At 35.9% G+C, this 23,404-nt stretch overlaps 1 protein-coding gene across 9 annotated transcripts in view; it reads right to left on the bottom strand.

Moving 5' to 3' along the window:
- The window catches only part of PLCE1 (phospholipase C epsilon 1), a 137,556-nt gene that overhangs the window by 28,857 nt on the left and 85,295 nt on the right, over window positions 1-23,404 (bottom strand). For all 9 annotated transcript variants that reach the window (XM_034430402.3, XM_060683014.2, XM_060683013.2 and 6 more), the window contains 14 exons: window positions 21,480-21,738; window positions 19,226-19,440; window positions 11,771-12,446; window positions 10,793-10,975; window positions 10,026-10,143; window positions 8,697-8,859; window positions 7,581-7,703; window positions 7,362-7,498; window positions 6,195-6,433; window positions 5,085-5,146; window positions 4,840-5,005; window positions 3,109-3,216; window positions 2,558-2,674; window positions 1,341-1,499 (listed from right to left, as the gene is read on the bottom strand). In XM_034430402.3, coding sequence (XP_034286293.2) covers window positions 1,341-1,499; window positions 2,558-2,674; window positions 3,109-3,216; window positions 4,840-5,005; window positions 5,085-5,146; window positions 6,195-6,433; window positions 7,362-7,498; window positions 7,581-7,703; window positions 8,697-8,859; window positions 10,026-10,143; window positions 10,793-10,975; window positions 11,771-12,446; window positions 19,226-19,440; window positions 21,480-21,738 — 2,725 coding nt within the window. The remainder of the gene's footprint in view (window positions 1-1,340; window positions 1,500-2,557; window positions 2,675-3,108; window positions 3,217-4,839; window positions 5,006-5,084; window positions 5,147-6,194; window positions 6,434-7,361; window positions 7,499-7,580; window positions 7,704-8,696; window positions 8,860-10,025; window positions 10,144-10,792; window positions 10,976-11,770; window positions 12,447-19,225; window positions 19,441-21,479; window positions 21,739-23,404) is intronic.

Raw genomic sequence — 23,404 nt, 5'->3', positions numbered from 1 at the left:
GCTCACTGCCAACAGTTTGATCTTCACCGCTCAAGGTTGACTCAGCCTTCTATCCTTCCAAGGTTGGTAAAATGAGGACCCAAATTGTCGGGGACAATATGCTGACTCTGTAAACCTCTTAGAGAGGGCTGTAAAAGAACTGTGAAGCGGTATATAAGTCTAAGTGCTATTGCTATTGCTATTCCATGCAAAGACTAGCTGCCTCTAATGATATGAATGTAAGACATTTATACAGCCTGAATCTTTTACTGCAGCAGTAAACACATCTTTTTTTCTCATTAAAGAAACACTAGAAAAAAACATTCCATGCCAAGATGTAGTGTATATATATAAAAAACCCTCCCTTTGGGCATCTATGTATTCCAGTCTTCATGCAAAATAATCTTCATTACATAAAATACGTATTTGCATCACTGGCTATATTTAAGCACTATGTGGTTTGATATATGTTTCATCCACCATAACTTAAAGGAGCAAGGGAGTTTTATTATTTTTTTGTTTTCAACGAACAACATTTTACTAAGTCATAAAGCTCAGATCTGTAGCTCATCCAGGTTTGTTTAAATCATTTTCATACATCGTGGCTTGAAGATACCTTCTTTGGGACTGATGTTAAAAATAATCAGAGTTTGTCAAGTTTAGATATGTCAAGTTGTGGCTGCTCAGTGGAAAAGCTTTTAAAATCTTCCTTTTGGCTACACCAGACAAGGAAGGGGATCTATTTTTTCATAAGCTTCTTTACAGAGGCTTGCTATCTGTTGCTGTCTTCTCAATTCTGGTTTGCATGTATTTGTTCTTAAAGCTTAGTCTTTTAGACAGAATTAGCCACTCTGTCTCTTTCTTCAATCTTCCTGCTCTTACCCATTGCCAGGTCTTGTTGTTATCTGCTTTGCCTGTTATTTTCTTTATGTACTGGCCACGCAATATTTTGTCTTGCAATGTCTCTTTTCTATTTTTCATTTGGTCTTTATTGCAGAACATTTGGTCTCTTCGGTACTCAGTAAACCTTCATGGTGTACTAGCTTCAAAACAACTTCTTCACTGTTTCTTCCAATGTTTTTTTTTTCTTCTTCAAATTATTATTATTATTATAGCTGGTCCACAGTCAACCAGATGTTTAGACTGGGTTTTCCACCTATCATGTCCTTCTCAACTGGAAAAGTAGATATTGTTGTTTGATGGTGTTAAAGGTATAGTTGCAAGAAGTTGGTGGCTCCATATAAAACTGCCTTTTATTCTTTAAATTCAAATTTTATTCTTAAAACATTGCGGTGGCAATGTTTTAAGACACTACAGACACTCCAACAAAGTGAAGTGTCTGTAGTCAATTTCAATCTTACCTTTTGTTTTAATATATCCACTGGAGTTTGATGTGCTTTGAGCTTCTTATTTTTAAGCAGAATCTTTCTTCTTAATTGATGGGGAGAAGGTAGCAACGGGTCATCAGAAAAATCACTTTCAAATAAAAATTTTGTTACCAGTTTATCCCCAAATGTATTCTGGAATATCAACATAATAAAATATATTAGTTATGAATGATGTTATTCATCCCCCTTCAGACAATCCAATTTTGATTTTAATAAACCAGGATATGTACAATCTTTATATACCTGCATTCAGCTCCTTTTTTTGCTTGAGTATTTATTATTAAATTTATTTGCTACCCTTCTCATATTCAATGACTCATAGTTATAAAGTTAGGATTCTGCAGTTAATAATAATATGCTATATTTATTTCTATACAGTTTATTATGAAAATGGATATGCTCTGAATAGCATACAGCATTAATATAATAAGATTAAAAATACAAATCAATTCATCCAATTATAATCAATTGAACTGTTTGAGACAAAATACTTAGTTTATGGCTTCCTGAAAATGCAGTAAGGAGGGTTTTGTTTTTGTCAAAACCATAAAAAATTATTATTATTATTATTAGTTTCTTAGCAAGCAAAGAAGCAAAAAGGGATAGGTAAAAATTTCTCCTTTTCAGTTGTGCCTGACCCTAGAGAGTGGTGCTCATATCTGTTTCTTAGCCAAGGGAGCCAGCGTTTTCCGAATACCATTTCTGTGGTCATATGACCAGCATGACTATACACTGAGTGCACAGAACACTGTTACCTTCCCACTGAGGTGGTACCTATTTATCTACTCGCATTTGCATGCTTTCGAACTGCTCGGTGGGCAGGAGCTGGAGCAAGTAACAGGAACTCACCCCATCACACGTGCTCACGTCTTAAACTCTGGTTGTCAGCTTTCCAACTGATAAGCTCAAGTGTCTTTAACCATAGAGCCACGGCGACATTTAAAGCTATGTTTTAAATGTTAATTTCAAATCCTCTCTTATCATGAAGCTATTATTCATAGTGTCCTTGTTAAGATATATTAAAAAATATAATTAACTTCAATTTCTAACTTCTTCAATTTTTAACTTCTTATTTGCTAATATAAAAGAGAAAACAGAGTAGGAGAAAAGGTATTATATATATATGTATTAATGATTACGTTAATAGCTTGGCTTGTTAAATCTGATGTGAATATAGTCTTGTAACCCACCTTGAAAATGTCAGCCATCTTTCGTTGTTGTGGCAAAGAACAATGGTTCTCAATAGATATGATGACTGGCATATCTGAAGTGATGAAAGCATTGCGGTCAATAGCTTCAACTACTTCCTGTAATAATTAAAAAAAAACAATCAGAATTATAGCAGTCCCCGATCACAGTTAACAAGCACAATAATTTTTCCCACAAATTACTAAGGGAAATCTTAGTATGCTGACTCTAAACCAGGGATGTCAAACTTGCAGTCCGCAGGCCTAATGCATCACATGCTGGCCACGCCCACCTCCTTTTTAGCAAAGGGGGAAAAAATCACGATATATCACGTGATGACATGACGACACGTGTTTGACACCCCTGCTCTAAACCAAAAGAGGAATGCAAAGTTAAGGGAAACTTAAATTAGTTTGAAAGTCTTCTCATAATTTCAACGCTTTTGATCTCATATGCCTGAAGAAAGTTAGTATAGTCATTGACCTAGTCAACAATATACTCTTTTGTCAAATTAACTTATATTATGGAAGATACTATTATAAATTGCATATACCTTAAAACTTATCTTAGTAGTGAGTGTATGTCCATGATAAATTACAGGCATTCCATCATCACCATCCCAGCAGTCTAATTCCACACTCCGACAACCTTGTAATAAAATCTGTAATACAGAAAAGCATGTAATGTATTGATCCTATAGTGTTAGAAATTCGAAGAAGTGTGGACTTCAACTCCCAGAATTCCCCAAACAGCATGCTTGTGTTTTCTGAACAAAAGAAGATGTTAAAAATACAAGGACATGGTTATTCCTTTTTTAAAATTTATGCATTTATGTATTTCCTTTACTGTAACATTCAAAACTTATCCACCTTTTCATAGGCCTCAGCAAAACTTTCCCATTACAGACCCTGGTTTGCACATAAACAAAATGTAAATCAGATACAGACTTTTATGAGCTTCTTCTATTTCATATATTATAGATTCATATATTATAGATTTTAAGTACATCTGGAAAAATAAATGTAGAAATTAACTTTGGTTTGGGATGCATGGATCTTCTTTTGGGATGCACATCAAGAATGCTTCCAAATGAGATTTTATTGGACAAATGTTTGTCTCTTTTATGCAAATTGGACTGTCTCCCCCGAACTAATCCCATCTTTTATTTTAGGACAAAAATCAATTAATGGGAGAGAGAAAAAGGAAGAGAAAGAGAGAATCATTGTGCAATGTCATTTGATCGATAGTTCTAAAAACTGTTATGGGTAATGCTCAATTTATGATCGTAACTGAGCCTGATCATAAATTGTGGTGATTATTAAGCAAGTCACAATCTGGCACATATCTGATTTTACAAGCTTTTTTTGCAGCGGTCATTAAGCAAACGCTGTGGTCATTAAGCAATGTTTAAGAGAATATTGTAGTCTTTAAATGAACATTAAATGTACATTTTCCCCAATTGGTTTTTTGCTGGAAACTGGAAATAAATCCTGGAAACCAGTAAAACCTGCCGAAAATTGCAGTCATGTGACCACGGACCCTGCAAACAACTTTAAATGTGAAGTGATTGTCAAATGTCCAAAATACAACCCCATGACCATGGGGGAGATGTGGCACTCTGGAACTTTGAAAACAGGTCCTAAGTAGATCTGTCATAACTTTGAATATTCACTAAGCAACCAGTCATTCAGCAAGGATTACCTGTACTCTGAAGTATCCATTGCAGCTAAACCAAGAAGCATTTCATTCAATGCTAACAAAGTATTTATTAATATCTACACATAATAAGTGAGATGGTTCTGGAGTTTTTTTTAATTTTCATGGACCTTCAATATGCACCTAAATCAAGCTGAATCTCTGGAAAGTGTGTCTAAAATATTATATAATATTCTTAGAAGCTGGATTCTCTTGAGTAATAATTTTGCTACAAACTCATCATCTTTTCAGCACAACTTACATTATTCTGAATGGTGCCTTGACATCTAAATGAAACAACATATTAGCTCAGTCTTTCCTGTGGGAAAGTCTAATTTTAGCAGTTTAGATCAGACTGGCTAGTGTCTAAATTCTATGACTCTCAAATGAAAACTCAGAACAAAGCATAAATATATAAATATAAAAAAAGCATCTGAGCACAACTGTGCATACAAACCGCTTTCCCACACATCTTATTTTCCTACGTTTTACAAGTCATGACTAGGAACATGTGAAAGGTCATGCTTCTTTGACTTAATAAACAAATACTTTTTGGAAAAAAAGGAGACAGCAGATTGACTTTGTATACCTGGCTGTAAAGTTCTACTGAAGATTCTCCTTTAAGCTGATGTCCCGTGAGATATGTATTATGTGAAGATTCGATGTAATAATATGACAATGGAAACTGCAAATCTTCTATGTTCTCTTGAGATTCATTATTCGTGCAGGCAAAATTATCTTTATCCATCAGAAACCTAAGATATAGATTTTTAAAATTTATAACAGTTGCATAAAGCATCTGGACTATATGTTGGAATATCCAAAGATAATTACCGTGTGAATCCTTCAAATGACATTAACCCCTGCTGACACATACTGATGCTTGGTTCAAACTTCTATAATGGTAGAACGAGAAACAGTGAAAATTAAAAGATGTAACAATCATCCATTGTGATTCAGTTTCACAATTGGCACAGCTAACTAGGTATGATAATGGCAGATCTGGGTTTTCAAATGAAGCTGTATATTAACACGGTATCTAAAAAGGAAAGGCAACACTGGACAAACATCAAGTAGAAAAGCAGAGACTGGAAGAGAATAATACAACTCTCATTTGTCAATTTTCAACCATGCAGAGATCAATACCTTCCCTTCCCACAAAATTCATCTTAGCCATGTCTGGCCTTCAAACCTAGCCAGAAGAAAACTGGTAGAGGGGAAGGTGCTGGAGGATGAAAACAGTAAACAAGGAATCATTATTACATTTCTGTACATCACTACTTTTAGTCCCCTGTACATTCTAGGTTAACCTACTTCCATGCCATCAGGTGATATGAACACTGGGGATGGTATTAGATGCCTTCAAGGCAATTTTGACTCCAGGCGACTAGGAGCCATGGTGGCACGGTGGTTAGAATGCAGTATTGCAGACTAATTCTGTTGACTGCCAGCAGTTCAATTCTCACTGGCTGAAGGCTGACTCAGCCTTCTATCCTTCCGAGATCGATAAAATGAGGGCCCAGATTGTTGGGGGCAAAATGCCGACTCTGTAAGCTGCTTAGAGAGGGCTGTGAAACACTATGAAGTATATAAGTCTAAGTGCTATTGCTACATGGATGAGTTCTGGAAGGTTTATGGCCACGTTTTCAGAAATGGTTTGCCACTGCCTTCCTCCAGGGTCTGAGAGAGCGTGACTCTCTCAAATCATTCTGCTGGCTTCCATATCATAATAATCAGTTAAAATATTAAAAACACTGAGTTTGAGTTAGAAAGTTGACATGTTAACCGACTCTTGTTTAGTCAAACTTCATTTGCCCTTCCTTTGAAGCACAAGGTGTCATCCCATACACATAGGGACTATTATGGAGGGCTTAAAAAACAATGTGAAAATATGAAGAGAAAATTAACTAAACATATGCACTTTAAAAAGTCTGCATTACCTACCTGAATAACACTGAGGATTTCGTCATAAGTATAGTGCTCTCCTTGGCAATTGACTAAGAAATCATTCAGTTGCTGTATTCCCACACCAAATACTCCTAAAGATGTGCTCTCTACTCCAGTGCCATTTGTAACAATGCTTGCGGCAGCAATAGCAGCCGATATTTGCCGCTGGTTGTCTGATAATTGCTGTCTATTCTTAATGAACAAGCCCAAATCTGATATGTTCCTTGTTAATAAATCTGAAAGATTAAAAACACAATCAGAACATTCATAGAATAGTTAAGTCTTCCCCGCCCCCCAAGTCTTTAAATAGTCAATAATATTTGGAGAATAGTTTGCTGAATCCATGATTTGAAGAAAATTACTGAATCCGTGATTTAGATGATTTGGAAATATATTAGTAATATTGAAATGTTATAATGTGATTTACCACCCAATGCATTGCACTACACTATATATAAAAAAAGAAATATTTGGCCAACAAGCATACAAAATATTTATTACACATCATTCTCATTGAACGACCACCTGTTCAGCAACTGTTCAAAGTTACAATGGCATTGAGCAAGGGGGATTTATTATGAGTCCTTGCAATTGCAGCCACAGCAGTGTTTCCATTATCATGATCACAATCTAGGCACTTGGCAACCAGTTCATAGTTATGATGTTGCAACATCCTGCAGTCGCATGATTGTCATTTGCAACCTTCACTACCAGCTTCCACAAGCAAAGTCAATGGGGAAGCCAGCAGGAGGTCGTAAGTCATTCCAGTAAATTAATCTTGGTCCTGTCAATTTTTCTCTTGAGGAGTTCCCAACCAGCAGAGCAAGTGCAGGACCCACTCACACTCATTCTGCCTTCCGTACTGCTTGCCAACCATGTAAAGAAAGGCTTCTCATGGCTGGGACTTCCAGCTTCCTGCCAGCTTTGTTGGAAGTAACCAGGAAGTTTCAAATCCTGGGCATGTAAGGCCCTCACCTAACGATCCACAATCCTCGCTTAATGATGACAACAAGGCTGCCGGTTTTATCATTACTAAGTGATGTGGTCACATGACATTACACATTACAACCATATCATTAAGCGAGGACTATCTGCATTGAAGTTACAACTGTCATAGGCAACGCAGATGTAAAGCCAATCTGCTATCACATTGTTTAGTTTTACCTAAATCAGGCTGGAGGCCATTTGTATTCTCATCAATCTTCAGGGAAGTATACAGTGGAGCTGAATCCGGACTCAGACGATTGCACGGTATGGCATAGGTATCGAAAAGATCCTTGAGATCTTTGCGGCTTCGTACGCTGTAATATATGGAATATTTTTATTATGTATTTTTTCAGTTATGTAAACTGAATCTGCCTGTGTGGAATAAACCAATGTTACCTGAAAGACTTGAAGAGCTCTACAAATTCAACAAAACTCATGTTGCTATCAGAAGCCATACAGGTCTGGAATCCTTTCAATCCTCCTTTACCTCTTCCATGCCAACTACTACTGCTCCAGGTGCTAAAAAAAATTAAATTGAGTATATTTGATTACAAGTTTATGTAAAAGCAGTTGTATAATCATTATAATATTGTAAAATGCAATAATATTGTACTCTAGACATATCATCTTTACAAGAGCAATTGAAGAAGGAAACTATATTGATTTCTTTAATCTTTAATACAGTGATATAAAAAGTGACAATAAAGGTTATCTCATCTCATCCTCTCCTCTCCTCTCACTTTATTTTAGAAGACTCTCGGTGTACATAGACTACTCAATTTTTATTTTTTACTATATCCTATAGTAAACTATATCTATATCCTACCTGGTGAGGTAGGCAATGATTTGTTCAAAGATGATCAAGTGATATGGCTGAATAGATACCGGTAATTCCAGGCCTGGTGGCTCAGCAGACTGATAGCATTGTGATTAACACCAGCTGTCTGCAATTACTGTAAGTTCGAATCTCACCAGGCTCAAGGTTGACTCAGCCTTCCATCCTTTCTAAGGTAGGTAAATTGAGGACCCAGTTTGTGGGGGCAATAAGCTGACTTTGTATAAATATACAAAAGTATGAAGGCTATTGCTTAACGCATTGTAAGCCGCCCTGAGTCTCCGGAGAAGGGCAGCATATAAATTAAAATTTAAAAAAAAATATCAATCTAACGACTAAACTTGAAATGCTATAAAAATGGCATCCTATTCTTAGAATGAAATCAGGCACTTAGTTCCTTTACTTGTAGAACAGATTATGTCTTTTAATAGAAATCAATTCTAATGTTGTATAAAATATATTTGTATGGTGAATTCCCATGATCCCCCAAATCTACGTTTCTGTACACACACAAATACAATTCTATTACAAGTGATAATTTAAGAAAGCTGCCAACAATCAGTTTCTCAGATAATAAAAACAAGCCTTTTTAAAAAGCATGGACGATACACTTCAAAGAAAAAGCCAAACTCATACTCAACACTCATAGCAGGCTTTAAAAACTGCTTTCTTCTTACCTAGGTGGGCTTTTTATTGATGGTGACATCACGGGAGAAGACTGTGGTCTTACAGGTGAAGAGACACCAGGCACTAAACTAGGTGGCTCTGAAGTAGTTAGTGACTGCGTTCTTCTTGAAGGCAGAGTATTTGCACCAGTAAAAGTAACCAGAAGAGTTGGATCTAACAATAAAAGTAAATTTTATCAATGGCTTTCATTTATCTATAAGCCCTATCTGGCCCATGTCTGATGCTCAATCAAATAAATTATAACTAAAGAATTATATTTTATTGAGCTCCTTGGCCAGTTTCTGAAGTTTCCTACACCTTTCAAAGGGTGTTTATCCCAAATTGCATAGCTAAAAGTCTGTGGAGATTCTCAGTCATTAAAGTCATGGTTGTCCCAAAGGTGCTTTTTCAGGAGGCAACTGGACTTTCTAGTTTTTTTCTTTGAAGACATTTCATGTCTCATTCAAGAAGCTTCTTCAGCTCTGTTTCTTGGATGAGAAGCAAAACGTCTTCAAAGAAAAACCAGAAAGTCCAGTCGCCTCTTGAAAAAGCACTTTTGGGACAACCATGACCTGGATGACTGAGAATCCCCACAGATAAATGGAATTTTGATTAACTGTCATCATATAGGAATCTTGAGAGATATGAAATTAACTTTATAATGTATTTAATTACATAATGTTTCCAATGGGGGAAGAGTCTTTGGTGCTCTCTGAGCTTATTGTTTTCTTGCAAATGTTTCATTATCCATTATTATTAATCTGTACACAATTTAAGTTTGCATGTGTCCTGTCTTCTCGAGTCATCATTCTGGCTGCAAGTAGGAAATCATAAGCCTTTGTTTGCATTTTTTATTCACATATAACCATATATTCCAACGAGCTATCAGCTTAGCCTATCAGTTTGAAGCTGGCTTGTTTCTAACGAACTGTAATTAAGTTCGTTAGAAACTTATGTTCGTAAAAATTAAGCAGTTTGGATGAAATGATAAACAGCAGTTGATTAAAATAAGCATTTGAATTCTATTATATCCCACATTTAGTGACCAGTTCGCTGATTTTCCAAATCTGCAGCCATGGCTAACTATAATTATGAATTATTTTACTTAGCCAGTTTCGGAATTCTTGGTTGAAGTTTTCTTATTTGAAACTAACCAAAATTAGATATTCAACACATTTTTTCACATAGTTAATCTTGAATGCTGTATATGTGTGACACATACAGCTGTTGATGATGTATTAGTCACCATCTTTTATCTTTTTATTGACTTTATTATAATTTCTTTGATTGCCGTAACATCGGGAGTTGAGTGGCACAGAGGTTTAATAAATTATTTTTACCTAGTTCTTCTTGTTCATCAATATCTGGAGGATCCGAACCACTTCTATTCCGATTTTCCTTAAGAGGTTTTGCTTTTCGACTTGCCATCTCATCATCAGTGCCATCTCCACTTTCACCCTTGAAACAGCGATTTTCTCAATAAACGTCTTAGAAAACAGTACATATTTCAACCACTTTCTATTTTGTAAGTCACACAGCTCTATGAACAGCTAATTAAACCAGTTGGTGAACCAAAAGGCGATGAAAGTTGCATATGGAACAGAATGAATAACAATATTCATTGGGGGGGTCAAGCTAGGCATTGTTAAAAATAAAATAACTTTGGAAAAGCAAACAATGATTTTAACTGGACTGCATGACTGAAGGAAGAATGATAATAAAACCTGATATAATTGGATTCTGCTTCCAAGATTGTATTTTCTGAGCAGCATTAAAAAAATGGTATTTTCTGCATAATCAAAAATACCGTTACACTTCAAAAGTATGTTATTCCATTCTCCTTAGGTTTGAAAATGCGAACAAAGGCCAACCTCAGAAGTCAAAATACCACTGAGAACATTCTATTTCCAGTTTCATTTAGTACACGCAAAGTTTTATTATAGTGTGTGTGTGTGTGTGTGTGTAAAAAAGAAAAATTGCATTGCTTCCAATTAAAGGAAATTTAAAGAACTAAGGTTTATTTATGTAAAAATTCACTCTGATGGGTGAAAACATAATAAATCTCAAATAATCCATGTAATAATATTAACTAACAAAAGACTCCTACCCTCATAAGCACTTTTTTCTTCTTCTTCGCTGCACTGATTCCTAAAGTGTTGTTTCTCTGCACACCTGGCTTCTCTATGCTTTTTACCAAATTTCCCGAGCTTGCATTTCTTGTACTCCAGCGTCTCCCTCCAAATAACTCAACCGCTTGAGCCAAGGTTGGACCCTCGTATCGGCCATCCTCCTAATAAATATATTTAAGTTTATTAAAATGTACAATCTGCATAATTGAAGAGAAATAGTTTGTATTCTTTTAACTGTGTGGAGACGTATTAGATAATAACACAGTATAGGAATAGAAAACAGATGATACAGAATTCAACAATGCAACAACAGGAAAAAAATATATATACCGTGTTTCCCCGAAAATACGACCTACTCAGAAAGTAAGTCCTAGCTTGATTTTTACATGTGTGCCCAATATAAGCCCTATCCCCCCAAATAAGCCCTAATTAAGACCCCGCCCACTCAAGGGTGCACAGGTAAAAATTAAGCTAGGATGGGGATGGGGGAGGGGTGAAGCTGCCCTACTAGTTACCTTAGGGCAGTTGCAGCCAGGTGTCGCACACCTTGGCCCATTTCTTCTGTCGCTAAGGCTTTCCTGAAGGCCTCTGTAGCCGATAACAGAAATTCGGATCAATCCAGAGCTCTGTTATCGACTACAGAGGCCTTTCCTAAAGGTCTTTCCTGAAGGCCTTCCTAGCCGATAACAGAGCTCTGGATCGATCCGGAGCTCTTTTATTGGCTTGCAGAGGCCTTCAGGAAAGCCTTGCTGGACGAAGAAGTTCCTGAAGGCCTCTGATAGTGAAAAAGAGGCCAGGGGTGATGTGCATAAGTGAGGTGAGTCAGTGGACAACATCCCCCCCCCAAAAAATAAGATCTGGTGCCTGTTTTTGGTGGCAAAAAAATATAAGACAGGGTCTTATTTTTGGGAAACACAGTATTTGATAGGAAAAGGGACTATTATAATTCATTTTACCTGATAGAGGCTGACATACTGTTTCCGCAGCCACTGTAATCTTTGATCAGGAAATCTCTTCATCTTCCTTATAGCATTAATTAATTCCAGTAATCCATGAAACAACATTTTAGCACTATATTTTGGAGCCACAAAATGCAGCAATTTGTTTTCAGTAGTTTGAAGTCCATATAATAATGTTATACCGTTCTCTTCAAGGGTCATGTTTAAAAGGTTATTCTGGATGCACACCGCATGCATATCAATGCCGGGGTGTCCCATATACACAGCTTTCGCTGATAGCAGATCTAAGCAACCCTCGACCAGTCCATTTAATCCAGTACTGCCAAGAAACTGAAATTTTCCAAGTTCTGTGCTGCTACTTAATGTACTAAGTTTAATTTTAGAATTTGCACAGCAAGCAATAGTTGGCTTTGTCCATATCAGTGTGCTATTATCAGGTTGTAGCTGAAGGAAACAACGAGCTGATAAGTGAGTTTCTTGATCGTAACGTATAACAGTTGCGCCTTGCAACATGAACTGATGGACGTCAGCTCTGATTGACAAGACATACCAGGGAATTAGCTCTATTCCATGGCCAAAAGCTTCTTGCTGTTCTTCAGCAGCCTGCGTAGCCCATTCTTTGGACTGCTCGAATATGTCATTTTCAGAATCTGACAGCTCTCCAATGGTTAAGCTGAGTGGAAACCAAGATACAAGATAAGCCTTCATTTGCAAAGACCAACATGTGACTTGTTATTTCATCATGCAATTCTGTGAATTAATATACAGTTGTGCATGATGTCTTTGCAATGTGTTACAAGTAAAATATTTTAACGTTAATTAATGTTAAAGCCATACTTTCTCAATGAGCTTCATTTGTAATGAAAGGGCTATTTTATCAAAAAATATATATAAAATGGTAAAATTATTGCATTTATTAAACATTTATGTTCTGCTTATTTTCCAAAGAGTTCTTATGAATAAATCCTCATGTCCCCAATGTTGGTTTTATTTTTAATAAAAATATAATAGAGTTAATAAATGTTTATTATTTCAGGGAAATTAAAAGTATATTAAAAAATAAGGTCTGATAAGACATAAATACAGGTAGTCCTCAATTTACAACAGTTCATTTAGTGACCATTCAAAGTTACAATGGTCCTGAAAAATGTGACTTATGACTGTTTTTCATAGTTACGACCTTTGCAGTATCCCCATGATCATGCAATCAAAATTCAGATGTTTGGCAACTGCTTCATATTTATGACCGTTGCTGTGTCCCAGGGTCATGTGATTCATCTTTTTTGCGACCTTCTGACAAACAAAATCAATGGGGAAGCCAGAATCATTTAACAACCAGGTTACTAACTTATCAACTGCAGTGATTCACTTAACATCTGTGGCAAGAAAAGTCGTAAAATGGAGTAAAACTCACTTAACAAATGTCTCACTTAACAACAGAAATTTTGGGTTCAATTGTGGTCGTAAGCTGAGAACTACAAGTACTCAAAATGTATGCATAAGATTTTCTTTTTCTTGCATAACTCTTGCTTATTATAAAAAAGTGAAAAATTCACACACACAGTATCAAGTCTTCCCTGCTGTGGCTTAAGGAATGCAAATATGGAAAATATCTAACAAGCATACTTAAAACAGTTCATCATCACAAATTATTCAATGCATGCCAAAGCCACAATGTCCAGCCTATATCACATAGACAAGTCTATAATAATATGATTACATGCTTCATACATTTATAAGCCCAAAGAATGATTCTCGAAAATAGATTTCAAAAAGCAGTATTTCATTACAGATTGGAAGTAAAGAAATATTGCAGGTTTTTTCAAAGACTCATGACTAAACATTTTAACGGTATGGAGAAATTATTCCAAGTATGTTGCTGTAAAAATGTATTACTATAGAAATCAACATGGTTCATCAAAACCATGTGTCAAAACTGAAATCAACATTTATAACAGAGAATGACATGGTTATTATTATTATTATTTTATTCCACTGGAACACATCACTGCTTCAATTTCCAACAATTCTCACATTTTGAGAATTGTTAAAAAGACTTTAGTTTACCATAAAAGAAGGCTGAAGAATGAAATTTTAGGCAAATAATATTTTCAATCCGATCAAAATGAATGTGTTTTGCTGCTTCATTTTACCAAAAACGGCTATGATTGAGATAGAAGAATAAGAATCTGAATAAAGAGAAAAGGATGAAGTTCAGTTTAGTAGCACTTGTTTTTAAGTGGAATTCTACTGAAACAAAGAAAAAATGTAAAAAAAAACAATAATCAGCCAACAGGAATGCTATTAGCAACATCCAGCTTTTGATGTTAGAGATATAGTATACTGCCTCCATTTTTCTGCATTCTAATGCATGAAAACTTCTATTTATTTTTAGGAAAGCCTTTCAAGTTTAATATCCAACAAACATAATGTTTAAAAAAAACCCCATAAGCTTCAATTAATAATAAGCTGATTCCCCCCCAAAAAGCTGTAAATCGTTAAACAACAAATCCAAGGACTTTCAAACACTTTTTAGATGTCAAGAGGTGAGATGAAAGGACAAGAAGATTAGCCAAACAAACATCAGATATTGTTCATATGCCCAGAAAGAACTTATGCCAGATGATAATTACATTAGAAGCTCTTTTGTCAGGAAGCAAAGATGACCTCACATACATATTAAGGGAATGAGCACATTTAGAAAAAGGCATTTGTGTTTTCTGCACAAATGTAGATTAACTGAATATTAATATAATCTACACTGTTTAGAATTATATGAGGTCAAGTTGTTTATGATGTTTCTTTTCACAGCTGGGCTGCTGTGTAAATACAGACAAAGATGAACTATAGTCTTCACTATGCTTCACCATCATTTCCTCTTCCTCCTTTTATTGCCTCTAGTAATCAAGAAAGACAGGATGATTACTTGTAATTATTGTTCTTCAAATGTTCTTTGTTTATGTACTTATATCCATGGCTTTGCATGTCTACAAATTTTTACTCGAAACCATTTCAAACTGTGCTTTCAGTGCAAGACACCACTTTTTATTTATGTTCAAAATCATTTGTCCTCTAGTTCCTAGAACTGTTCCATACCTACTTCAAACTACCACTTTACTAAAGAGAAGGTGGAAGAAGTATATGAAGGACCAGATGACCATTCAAAACAATCCACAACAGTTTGTGGTAAGTAATTGCTGTTAGTCTTCATAAACTCTTTGCATCAACCTATGAGGGAATTGTTTACCTTAAGTTATTTATTTATTCAAATTCAATATAGCTGCTCAACTCCAAAGGACTTATTAGTCCATTTATTTAGGTTGTGAAATACAACACAATAGAAGAATGAAAGACAGCATTGCAAAGAATGCATCCAGATAGCAATTTCAGTAAGAGTATTTCAAGCAAAAAATATAACTTATACCACCAAAAAACAAACAAACCTTTTTTTAAGTGATAAAACTGGGTTTGAAATCTCAAAAAAATAAATAAATCCCTAATCAAAGCAAACAAGTAAAATGATGCATGATTTACATGTAAAACAGTGTAACAAAGCTGATTTCTAATCAGTTCTTTCGTTGGTCCGTTTTGAAGAAAATTCCAACAGTACCGGTTCCTGACTGGTCTGTCTCAGAGCCAGATTTCATTAATGCCAGCATGGTAGTTAATACCAGTCAAATAGCATTTCTTTATATGTTTTGGTAGCTTTAAAAGAGCTTGGCTTTACAGCCACTTCTAATGATTAATTTGTTACTGCTTGCTTATAATGCTTCTTTTCAATGTTGATGTTACCGAGATTTTACCCTGATTTTGGCCATGTCCAGATGTAAACATACTTTCTTTCTGCAGTTCTTATGCTTTATTATAAAGACGTCTGATGTATACCATCAGTTTCATTGGACTGATCATAATAAAGTAGCATTTCATCTCACCCATCCCAATCCCTTTCCTGAATACAATGATAGTTGTGAACAGGAATGCAAGAGTTTCACACACCAAGAGCTGCAAGGACTATAAAACTACACAGCTCCTCCCCCAAAGGTCGCGGGCCTACACAATACACCTAAAACTCCCACACTTGTTGCTGACCTTCCTATGATAACATAACTCTTTTCTATTTGTGAAATAAACTATTTCTCCCTCCTAGACCAATAATTTGGGAATTATTTGTTAAAAGGTTGACAATTTCTTTGGGTACAATCTATTGTTCACATATTGCCATGTACAGTCATACCTCAGAACTCATCGTTAATTGGTTCCGGGAGGTGAGATGAATACCAAAAATGATGAGTACCAAACAAATTTTTCCCATAAGGAATAATATAGTGAGTCACAAGGCAACTGACACTGACATGTTCTAGCTTGTATGTTGAGTACAGAACAAACAATGTGTGCTGGGACAAAAGTTTCATGTCAAAATGTGTTGAGGGCCAAATTTAATGCGTTTCAAAGCACTGTACATGTATATTTTTTAAAATACATGTACAGATAGATCACCCATCTATGTGCAATATGTCCCTTCTACATTGTAAGGAGAAATCGATAGAATCAAGGAGAAAAGTTAATTTTAAAATTGCATTAAAATTGCCATGTCTACATGCTCACAAGTCACATTTCCAGAGCAATGGCAGGGAGAAGGAAAGACGGTGACTGCCTCCGCTGACTTCAAATCCACAACCAAAAATCTGACAAAATTATTGCTGTATTTCTGTCTAAATAGATTATCCCTGTTAACAGGAACAACAACAGAAAATAGGATGAAATATGGACTGATGATTAAGAGATGGTGACATCTGGCTGCTCTGTGAACTTGGATGAATAAGCATACTGCACATAAAAAGGTCTCCTGGAAACAATCTTCACAAATTTTGTAATGTAATTATTTTATATTGTAATTATATGGCAGAATTGCCTTGCAAGAACACAAAAAGGTTTATTTTAGTTGTTCCCTACAAGATGGGCAGCAAATAAAGTCAATAAATGAATAAATGCATTTCATGAAATAATTTGGCAGCTGTGTGCTTTGATACCCATAAGAAGTTTAGCCTTGGGATTTAATGCTACCTGGGATAGATAGATAGATAGATAGATAGATAGATAGATAGATAGATAGATAGATAGATAGATAGATAGGTAGGTAGGTAGGTAGGTAGGTAGGTAGGTAGGTAGGTAGGTAGGTAGGCAGGCAGGCAGGCAGGCAGGCAGGCAGGCAGGCAGGCAGGCAGGCAGGCAGGCAGGCAGGCAGGCAGGCAGGCAGGCAGGCAGGCAGGCAGGCAATGATTCCTATAAATTTAGAATAAAGTTAGGCTGACAGATAGTAACTTGCACAGACCACCCAGTGGATTTCACAGGTGAACAGAACTGTATTCTTGGATCATACGCCTAAGAGAAATTTTATCTCTCTATATCACAGCTGTCAACTTTCAATTCACCAGGAAAAGAGAAATAATAGCGGTTATAACTTTTCTTGGGGATATGGTTGAAACAGTGTAAACAGTGGAAACAGTGGAAAACTCTAAAAAAGTTTTCATTGGTCTCTCAGAACGTTCATTTAAGTGCATGGTGTTCCTGGACTCAGCTGTTTTCTCACCACACACAGAGCATTGGGAGATCCGAGAACAGAGAATAACAACCTTCCCATATGCCATAATGAAAACAACACCTGTGCTGAATGGCTGTGCTCTAGTGTGAATATTCAAAGAGTTTACTAGCTCTGATAAGCTCTTCCTAAAATAATTCGAGAATCTCAGATAACATGTCCTTAAAAGTAATGGGATTAGGAACAATAATAAATAACCTTTATTTTGACTGAATTAGAATGCTATTCCAGCAGGATACAATGTTCTAAGCTAAGATCAACAGAGATGGCATGATGTTATTCCTGGCATCGCTGACTTATGTCCTAGCTGCATTTGTAGGCTGCTTAAAATTTCATGTACAAGATGAAATAATTTTGCCTGAAAGTAATTACATCACAAGGGAATATAAAATTTAAAGAGAAAGATTCCAAGAATCTTAGAACCACAATTCCACACATAATTCTTGACAAAAGGATTGGACCGAGAAGAAGTTCAAGTACACCCTTGTTTTAAATTATGTATTCTCGAATTACAATTGGGAATATACATTTTAAAATGACATATTCAGCTCAGCTGAATATAATGCTAAAGATCAAAGCATAATTTAGTGTTTTAAAAATGCCTCCCTATTCATACCACCTCTCTTCTTCTTCTGAGGCCAAGTTCAGATTTTTTTGCTTCCATTTTAAAGTAACTGTAATTTACTACCGGTATAACATTCAGGCTTCAAAAATAAAATCTAAATTAATGTTCTTGAGCTCAATTTGTAATTGAAGGGACATGCAGTTTTCATGGCAACAATACAAAATTATTTATTTATTTCTTATTTCTTTATCAATTTTAGATATCACCCATCCTACTATCTAGGTGACTCTGGTCTTCCATTGCTTTCTTCTGGGCTGTTTTCTGTGTTTCCTAAATTAGCCCACAGCCCTGGTATTTCTTAGTGATCTCTCATCTAAGAGAGATAGAGGTATTTCTTAGTGATCTCTCATCACATACTTAATTCAGTTGCTTTATGGCTCTGATAGAGCCGAGGAAGAAAGGTAGAAACCTATTATTTTCTGAGCCTTGATGGTTCTAAACAAGGAATTAGTTCTATCTTCCCCTTCCAAAGGGTTCTTTCTTAATAACAAAAAAATATGAAAAAATATGGAAGAGTTTTAGAAAGAATGCCATTAGTATTCCCTGTAAATTTCCCCAAATAACAAGCACTCTGGAACCACACAAGGAAAGCTACAACTGGAAGCAGAAAAACACCCATCAAACTCTAAACCAGGGGTACTCAACCTTGAAGTGATTGAACATCATGAGCATTGTGATTTGATCAGTGCTTTCAAGTACTGGGATACTCTATTCCTGTGTCTAAAAGTAGACAAAACCAGGAGACAGAAGTGGGCATCATCTTTTAGAAGGATCTGAAGGTCACATCTAAGAATTTTGTCCACATGCCTCCTCAGGCCTCAATACCACCATGCTTAGTCATGATTTAGGGATATTTCTGATGATGGTTGCCAATATAACCACATTTAAAAATTTAAGATGTCATTAATGATGATGTTGCTGTAGGAAAAAAGATATGTAGAAGTACAAATGGGAGTTGTAACAATGCTTCATGTCTATGAAATTCATCCTTATTGAGTTGAATTCTGTGGGTATATATTCTTACAAATTTCAAGGGTTTCCCTTTTCTTTCAATTTTTCTATGTTGTATAAGGATGATGCCATTTTGAGTACCTCAGGGTCATGATTGACTGAACATTTTTGGACAATTATTTGAGCTATGCTTTATATTTAAAACTTACATATAAATTTTTTAATGCTGTAACTTGAAGATCTAAATAAATTAATTTTTTTTAAAAAAAAATCTTACTGATAGCGAGTTTTGTCCTTCAAAGAATTTTTTCTGGAATTTCCACCTTCATATTCAATAAAGTTATCTTCTCCATCTTCTGACTCCAAACTTCGGTTACAGCTTCGAATTGTTTGAAATATGTAATTAGCCATAGATTCTTTTTCTATATCATGTAGACCATCTTGACCTATCCTTTGCAAATAGTTATCTTGACCACTGTATTCTGCAACAAACTAAAAAAAGAAGACACAGTACTAAGTATTGACTTTATAACTATTCATAGCTAAAGATTATTATACAAAAATATATCTTTTAAACATCTTAGGACTACAATTAGTTACCGCCTGAACCAGGTAACATAGATTATCCAATAATGTTTCTGGCCAATTGGAATCCCATTAAATTGACTACCAGCTCAAGGTTCACTCATCCTTCCATCCTTCTGAGGTCGGTAAAATGAGGACACAGATTGTTGAGGGCAATATGTTGATACTGTAAACTGCTCAGAGAGTGATGTAAAGCACTGTGGAGCGGTATATAAATCTAAATGCTATTGGAAATGAATGAGGTCTATTCTAAGATAAATAAAAACAGACTTTCAATGAGAATACATTTTGCTTCATACCAAAATGTACTTGCATGCCTGGAATGTCTATCATTAATGTTGCTTTGGCACTTCAGTTCAGCTCACAGAACAGTCTCTGTTCTTGATAACACTGATATTGCTGTTATGGTAAATTTGAAAGGGCATTTATTTGGAAATAACGACAAAAACAGAGTATTTCACTGTGGAACATGGGAATATATTTATTGCATTTTTGCTAATTTAGAAACCAAGGAAAGATCCAAGAAACTATAGCAGCAAATCTATAAGCCTAAGGGAGTTTGGCTGTTTTTTTCTCCCATTAACTGTATTCTTTAAGGAGACACATTGTTAGCTAAGTCATTCAAAAGAATATTTTAAAAATCTAGTAGGAGACTGTTGTGTATAAGAACTTAAGCAGATCTTAAGGATTACATTGAATGTGTGAGTGTGTGTATGTGAAAGAGACATTTAATAACCTTACTAATTAATTCTTGTTTGGCATAGGGAATTTGCACAGAGACTTACATAGAGGAAAGGATGATTTTGCAATTTAACCTCAGTAATTCTAGTACAGAATAATCCAAGTATTCATTTTATTTATTAATTAAAGCTATTTATATGGCCACCAGTCTTGCAATTGCAACTCTGGTTAGCTTACAACGCATTAGAATTAAAAAGAATATCAACATAAAAAGCCATCAGCAAGACAACAACAATGCACAGGCCACTTAATCTTCCAAATTCCATGCTCTGGAGCACCTCCAGTTTTAATGCTTTGTGTGAAAAGTTTGCAGCTCCATATATAGTATTCAAGGGCAGACCCATATAGAGTACATTGCAGTTCGGAAGTAACTAAGGTGTGAAGGATGATGAGCAGTGCATCTCAGTCCAGGAAGGAATGTAACCGGCACACAAAATTAAGTTGTATGACCATGCCTACTAGAATGTCCTTCATGTTCTGTAGATGTTAAATAGGACAGTGGAGAATGTTGTGTCCTGGTGGACTCCGCAGACAATGGGTCATGTGCTGGACCTCTCCCATCCCACCTCTGCCAGAGGTCATCCACAAGTGCAATCAACGCTGTTTCAGTTGTATACCTAAGCATGAACCCTAGCTCAGGATTCCCTGAGACTGTAACACAACCACATTCTCAATAAACTTCTCTAAGAAGTGAAGATTGGAGATGGCACAACAATTATCCAAAATAGTTGAATACAGAGATGGCTTCTTGAGGAACGGGTAGACCAGAGTCTATGAGAAAGCAGCAGTGAGACAACCACCTCTTTCAAGGGTGAATTCACCACCACCAGGATCAAACCACAGATGGTCTCCTAGAATACCCTTAGTTAACCAGGAGAAAGAACAAGGGTCCAACACACAGGTGACTGAACCTTCTCCACTTCATCGGGACCAATATGATCAAACTGCCCCAGTTATAACCAGCGTGCTTTGGTCATTTCCATGGAATCTGCCTTAACATCAGAGTCCAGGTTGGAGAGAACCTGAACAATTTATCTAACAGATGACTTGAATTCTTATCAGATAAAACATTATTGCAATTGTAAAGGTTTCAATCAATCAATCAATCAATCAATCAATCAATCAATCTTTACAATTACACACACACACACTTATAAGGAAATATAACAACTCTCTTAGATAAGATTGCTCACGGATTAAATTACCTCCAGTGTTTCATCCTGAGAATTATACTGAGGACAAAGTCTGATGAGGCTTGCAGTCCCATCCAAAACTTCATAGAGCTCTTTTAAAAATACACCACAAAAAGGAACTACTTTACAGCCAGGGATATTCAGAGCTCTGTTGACAACTTTTCTATATTCAAACGATGATTCATGTTGTGCCATAGCATCTTTCAAGCTGCGCATTGTTTCAATATCAGATTGGTCCATGAACTGCCACATTTTTAAAACTTTTCTTGACCTATTTGGAAAATATAAGAAAGTTTACTAGCTTTTTTCTACATATCTTGTTAGCAGCAATAACAAATAATGTCACAATGCAGGTATGAAAATATCATTGCTGTTGTACAATTACAATTGCACAATTAATCATGTTAGCCATGTTAAATTCCCAAAGGATATGCCTGTTTTATTTCTTTGAGGACAGTGTTGTGCCTGGGACATGTGTGCTTTGATCTAGTCTTAGTGTGGCCTGGTAATATAAGTACCTCGCAATCATTTAGATGTACATCAGACCTGTCAAACTAGTGGCCCACAGGCCGGATACGGTCTCTGCAGGCCATGCCCACCCCGGCTCCGCAAAAGCAAAGAACATCACGATATGGCCCATGATGCGATCGCGTTTTGACACCTGATGCACATGCTCTAAATCAGAGTTCCCCAACGTTTTACGGACCAGCTTTGAAGACCGTGGGGGGAAGGGGATGGCTCCCCTAAGACTGCCGCTCACACAAATGGAGCACGCACAGACATGCTTGTTTACTGCCCATGCACTCGCTTGCTGGTTGTTTCCATGGCCTAGTTGCCATTCCCTCATGGCCCACTAGTGGGCCATGGTCCACATGCTGGGGACCCTTGCTCTAAATACAGGTAGTTCTTGACTTACAGTTCATTTAGTCACTGTTCAAAGTTACAAGGGCACTGAAACAGTGACATATGACCAATTTCCAAACTTATAATTGTTACAGCATCTCCATGATCACGTGATCAAAATTCAGACACTTGGCAACTGATTTTATTTATGAAGGTTTCAGTATCTCGGTGTTTTGTGAACACCTTTTGCGACTTTCTGGCAAGCAAATTCAATGGGGAAGTCAGATTCATTTGACAACTTGTTACTAACTTAGTAACTGCAGTGATTCACTTAATAACTGATCATAAAATGGGCCAAAAGTCACTTAAACTCAACAACAGAAATTTGTTCCATTGTGGTCATAAGCTGAGGACTACCTGTATATAAGGAGAATGAGTAGATAATTTCTGATTTACTCTCATCTTACTCAGTTAATTCTACGTACAAGAACACTTGAATTAAAAATGTGCTAAAAGTAAAAAGTGATAAGCCAACAGCAGAAGGAAGACTATGTTTAATGTAGACTATGTACTGTAAGCATGTCAGATTAGATTCATCAGCACATAATTTCATTAAATCATATACATCATTATGTTACATTACAAACCAGAAGGAAAAAGTCCTCTTCAAATAGAGAATACGTGATCAAGATGCTATGAAATGTTATGATAAATGGATAGAATGAAGAAACTACAAATGTTTTCAAATATAAGGCTTTCTTTGTACACTGCCATATAACTTAGATCTTGCCTCTGTCTTGTCACATCAAGCTACTTTTATTTTCCAACGTGCATATTTTATTGAGTACGAATGAGAGAAGATATCGATGTATGAGAAATCATGAATAATAATGAAAAATGGAGCAAGTATTTTTAACATGGTAGATTTGATAAGATATATTTTAAATTTATCTAAAGTATGCCTTTCCTTCAGGGTGATAAATAGCACTTTTTCTTAACTACGTTTAAATGTGGTACTAAGAGATTGAAAAGTTTTTTCCCTGTTTTCCTTGTTTATCTTTCCGTAAGATAAATGAGGTCCCTTCAGTTTTCTG

This window comes from Pantherophis guttatus, chromosome 6 (assembly GCF_059756535.1).
Source record: "Pantherophis guttatus breed Tessera chromosome 6, ASM5975653v1, whole genome shotgun sequence".
Classification (NCBI taxonomy): Eukaryota; Metazoa; Chordata; class Lepidosauria; order Squamata; family Colubridae; genus Pantherophis; species Pantherophis guttatus.
Note: the sequence above shows the minus strand (reverse complement) of the source record. Positions and strands in the feature narration are given on the sequence as shown.